Source organism: Pectinophora gossypiella, chromosome 21, assembly GCF_024362695.1.
Source record: "Pectinophora gossypiella chromosome 21, ilPecGoss1.1, whole genome shotgun sequence".
NCBI classification, from domain to species: domain Eukaryota; kingdom Metazoa; phylum Arthropoda; class Insecta; order Lepidoptera; family Gelechiidae; genus Pectinophora; species Pectinophora gossypiella.
Genome location: NC_065424.1, coordinates 755798 through 760998, shown reverse-complemented (window position 1 = coordinate 760998; position 5201 = coordinate 755798). Strand labels below are relative to the sequence as shown.

The 5201-nt window shown below is 35.7% G+C and overlaps 1 protein-coding gene across 1 annotated transcript; it reads left to right on the top strand.

Annotated features, from left to right (window-relative positions):
- Nucleotides 1–1030: 1030 nt before the first annotated feature.
- On the top strand, nt 1031–3987 carry LOC126376804 (uncharacterized). The gene is made up of 3 exons (XM_050024350.1): nt 1031–1108; nt 1285–3045; nt 3919–3987. The coding sequence occupies exons 2-3, from the start codon at nt 1285–1287 to the stop codon at nt 3985–3987; spliced, it is 1830 nt and encodes a 609-aa protein (XP_049880307.1). The 5' UTR covers nt 1031–1108.
- The last annotated feature ends 1214 nt before the right edge of the window (nt 3988–5201 follow it).

The following is a 5201-nucleotide window of genomic DNA, read 5'->3' as shown; positions in this document are numbered from 1 at the left end:
TATCTTGAAAAAATACTCTTAGGTCTTACTGAAGCTTGGGAGGGTATGAAATATTGTTTTCATAGGTAAAATAAATCTTTAAATTTCCGGTGCCTTAACAGAAACCTTTGTTCTGCATCAATCACAACTGATGAAAACGTAAAAAAATAAACCGGACCAGCACTCACGCCTGTTTACCAGATTATGACAGAAACAAAATTGAATTGGAAATGCATTTGTAGCGACACATTTAATACAATTTTGTTATGTCAGCATTTTTGGTAGCAGCGCTTGCGTTGCCCCGCGGCTAGCCAGTCTCTCCCGTTCCGTCACCGGGCTAGCTACTGTGCCCGACCTTAATTACCGTGTAATATTTTCGGTGTAACTAATGTTTCTTCAAAATTGTAATTGTTAGTCCTTTAAAGTGAATAATATAATTTCAGCAACTATAAATAGTTATTTTACTTTGGTGATCCTCCTGATAATTATTTATAGTCAGATGATATATTGAAGTGCGGGTCATAGCGCCTTCCTAGTAGAACTTTATAAAGCACTAAATCAAAAAAAGACCCCACACATTCTTGCAAACAAAAAGTGTGCCAATCTTTTGATTCTATTCAATCAATATTTGAAGATGCAATACAGGGATTAAAGGAAGTTCATAAGTCCATTTAATTATTTAGCTTTTCATCAAAAAAGGATTTCTTGCACGGAGCAAGAAAACGTACATTAGGTGCAAACCATCTGAAATTCAAAAAAACAAGTGACATTGCTATCCATAACTTTTTTAAGGAAAACTTTTTGGCTGCAATACACGGTGACGGAGAAAAAAAAAATATTTATTAGTGAAAAATGTAAAAGATTAAAAAAAAAACATTAGATTTCTCGGTGATGGCACCTTTAACCCTAGATAACTAAACATTCGTCCGCTCGACGACGCGCTATGCCGCGAAATTGAAGTTTACCTATTATTCCGCGTCCCCCGCCCCCGCCGCTTTTTCTAGCTTCCTGATTTGCAAAATAGTGCATCGCGTGACACGCCCGAGGTCACACGACAATTAGGTCGAAAGTTACAGGAATTTCGTCGTCCGCTCGACGAAAGTTTAGTAATTACGTAAGTTTGGCAAAGGTAAGTGAATGAAGTATTTTTTTATAATTATTTTTTAATTCTTTATAGTGATAACGTAAGGTTTATTTAAATTTATTACTTTTATAGTTATTTAGCCAATTGTTATAAATTCCTTGTTATTGCTGAAAAATTTGCCTGTTTTAGTCAAAATTTATTAACTTTTCGATGTTTTTTAGATGGATTTGAGAAAACAAGATGAGAAAATACGTCAATGGCTTGAGCAAGATATTGAGGAGGACAGTAAGGGAGAGTCAGACAATTCAAGTTCGGAAACGGAAGATATTGTGGAGATGGAAGTTCACAAAAATACGAGCAGCGAATCTGAAGTTTCCAGCGAGTCCGATTACGAACCCGTTTGCCCAAGTAAGAGACAGAGAACGCAAATTATTGAATCAGAGGAATCTGATAACTCCGAAAGTATTCGCCCAAGCAGAAGACAGACAAGTCGGGTTATTGATTCGGACGAAACTGATGAGGATGTAATGAGCTCCACTCCTCAGAATATCCCTCGTAATCCGAATGTTATTCAGCCAAGTTCCAGATTCCTTTATGGTAAAAATAAACACAAATGGTCGTCAGCAGCCAAACCATCTTCTGTGCGAACTTCTAGAAGAAACATCATACATTTTATACCAGGACCAAAAGAAAGAGCAAGGGAAGTTTCTGAACCAATTGATATATTTTCCCTGTTTATAAGCGAAGATATGTTGCAACAAGTCGTGACATTTACTAATGCAGAGATGCTTATTAGAAAAAATAAGTATAAAACCGAGACGTTTACTGTATCTCCTACCAATTTGGAAGAAATAAGAGCTTTGCTTGGTTTATTGTTCAATGCAGCAGCTATGAAAAGTAATCATTTACCAACTGGCATGCTTTTCAATACTCATCGATCAGGAACGATTTTCAAAGCTTGTATGAGCGCAGAACGATTAAATTTTCTTATCAAATGCCTCCGATTTGATGACAAGCTTACAAGAAATGTAAGACAGCGAGATGATAGGTTTGCACCTATACGTGACTTGTGGCAAGCATTGATATCTAACTTTCAGAAATGGTACACTCCAGGGTCCTATATTACCGTAGACGAACAGCTGGTCGGATTTCGAGGAAGATGTTCATTTAGGATGTATATTCCAAACAAGCCTAATAAATACGGAATAAAACTTGTTATGGCTGCAGATGTAAACAGCAAATATATAGTGAATGCCATTCCGTACTTGGGAAAAGGAACTGATCCTCAAAAACAACCGTTGGCTGCGTTTTTTATAAAAGAAATAACGTCTACATTACATGGCACGAATCGAAACATAACCATGGACAACTGGTTCACGTCTGTTCCCTTAGCTAACGAGCTGTTGATGGCACCTTATAATTTGACATTAGTGGGAACTCTAAGAAGTAATAAACGAGAAATTCCTGAAAAACTCAAAAATTCTAAGTCACGCGCAATTGGTACTTCGATGTTTTGTTACGATGGTGATAAGACATTAGTTTCATACAAAGCCAAATCTAATAAAGTTGTTTTCATCTTGTCTACAATTCATGATCAACCTGACATCAATCAAGAAACAGGAAAACCAGAAATGATTCATTTCTACAACAGTACAAAGGGTGCAGTAGATACCGTGGACCAAATGTGCTCCAGCATTTCCACCAACAGAAAAACCCAAAGATGGCCTTTGTGCGTGTTTTATAACATGTTGAATCTATCGATTATCAATGCGTACGTTGTATACGTTTCTAATAATGTTAGAAATAATAAAAAACCTATGTCTCGGCGTGACTTCGTTATAAAACTAGGAGACCAACTTATGGAGCCCTGGCTACGGCAGCGGTTGCAGACGGTGACTTTGAGACGTGATATCAAGGTCATGATACAAGATATCTTAGGGGAGTCTTCTGATCTAGAAGCCCCTGTTCCTTCTGTGTCTAATGTGCGTAAAATCTGCTACCTATGTCCTTCCAAAGCCCGAAGAATGACAAAACACCGATGCATTAAATGCAAACAGGCTATTTGCGGGCCCCATAATGTTGACATATGTAGTCGCTGTATTGAATAGTTTCACTAAGTAATTTTGTTCCTATTTAGTAGATAAGTAACACATAATTATTGTGATATTCAAAACTTAAGAGGTTTAATAAATAATAATAAAAAAAAATGCTTTTTATTTCGTAGTCTGCTCGACGAATGTTTAGTTATTACGTAACCGTGAATATAGTTTAGTAGTCTAGGGTTAAAGTGCTAGCGCCTTTTGATAAATTATCTATACACATAGAAAGTGACCAAGGCCGCCAAAAGGAATTTTGGTATTTCGCCAGGAGTGGTGGAGACGTTATTGTTGCTTGTTGTTTTATTTGTAGTAAATTTTTGATTCGGACAATGGAGCCACTGCATTTGTTGTTGGCTAGAATTTTTTCCCTGTGGAATTGGGTTTTAAAGAGGACAAAGTAGAAAATATTTTAAAACAATGGCACAGTATTAATTTTGTGAAATGGGACATAACTACAGACACTGCAAAGTTTTGGGCTCTTGTATTGAATTATAAAGATGCTGCAGGCTTCAGAGACCTAGCTGATTTAGCCGTAACAGTCCTTTCGTTGCCTTATTCCAATGCGGAAGTGGAACGGATGTTTAGTCAAATGAATATTGTGAAGAACAAATTGAGAAATAGACTAACTACAACCACTTTAAACTCCGTACTTCTTATCAGGAATCAGTTGAAGATTTTAAAACGAAATTGTGTTAACTATGTCTTGCCCGATGATGTTCTGAATAAAATTTCAAAAACGATTAAAAAAATAAATAGGTACTTCAGGACATCCAGTTCCTCAGCACCTTCCACATCCACTTCAACAATGAAACAATCGACTTCTAATGCAACGCCTTTAGAAGTTGTCGAAGTCGAAAGTGACGCAGTAGATGACGAAATTTTTCTACATATTTAACTTAAACATTTTTCTTTAATAAAATTTATAAATAAGTAACACATAATTATACATATTTAACTTGTTCATTTCAATTATAGACATGAAAAGTAGGTACTGTAGAAGTGGTTGTGCAAATACTTCAGTATTCTTTTTGTTATGTTAAGGGTTTGATGTCTATGTTGATTTAATAAACGTTTGATGATACAAATTCGCTTTCATTTATACTCTATTTTTGATATGGAACATTTTCAAATATTTAGCGACTTCTAGCGGATTTTTCAATTATATATTTTTCGAAATCTAGCGACTTCTTCGTATACAGTTAATCGGGGTAACTTTGATTACGTTGGGTAACTTTGACAGTAGGATCTTATGGTAGTTTTATATTTTTTTATGGACAACATTAATTTTATGTCCTCAGGATATTTGAAGTTAGTGTTCGTAACTAAGTTCGTAAACGATCCTCTTAAAAAAAGTGAGTTGTCAAACCAAAATAATGTCATTTAGCCATTTTGAAATTACCGCCCGTGGTTGTGGTTCAATACAGTGAATACAATTTTAACTTTCTCGACGAATTTGCTGATCACAAGGTATGTAAAATGCTTAATAGAGTCATTAATATGTCTAATTTCGAATACACAAACAATAGCTATTGTTTTTTATCCCATTTTTCTAATATTTACTCCAAATGTGGGAATATCGTATTTTGAAGAGATTCTGGACTCTTGACTCTTGAATTGCTTTATAGTTATTTTTTAGTTGGCACAAGTCACGATGCCCAGAAAAAATAATGTTCCGGTGCCTGGTACCCGCAAGTATGGATCAAAATCCAATTACACACCAGCAGTTTTACAAGAATGTCTTGAAAAGGTTAGGTCTGCAGAACTAAGTGCGTATGCTGCTAGTAAATTATACAACATCCCAATAAATACAATTAAAAACAAAATAAAGAGTAAACACACAGGAAAAGTGGGGAGGCCCACAGCTTTGTCTGAGGAAGAAGAAAATATAATTAAAGACCATGTCAAGGCGTTGGCAGACTCTGGAATTCCTGTAAGTATGGATGATGTTAGCCTTATTATCCAACGATACTTAAACTCAATTAAGAGAAAAGTTAAGGTTTTTACAAATAATCGTCCTGGATGGGAATGAGGTCAGCTGT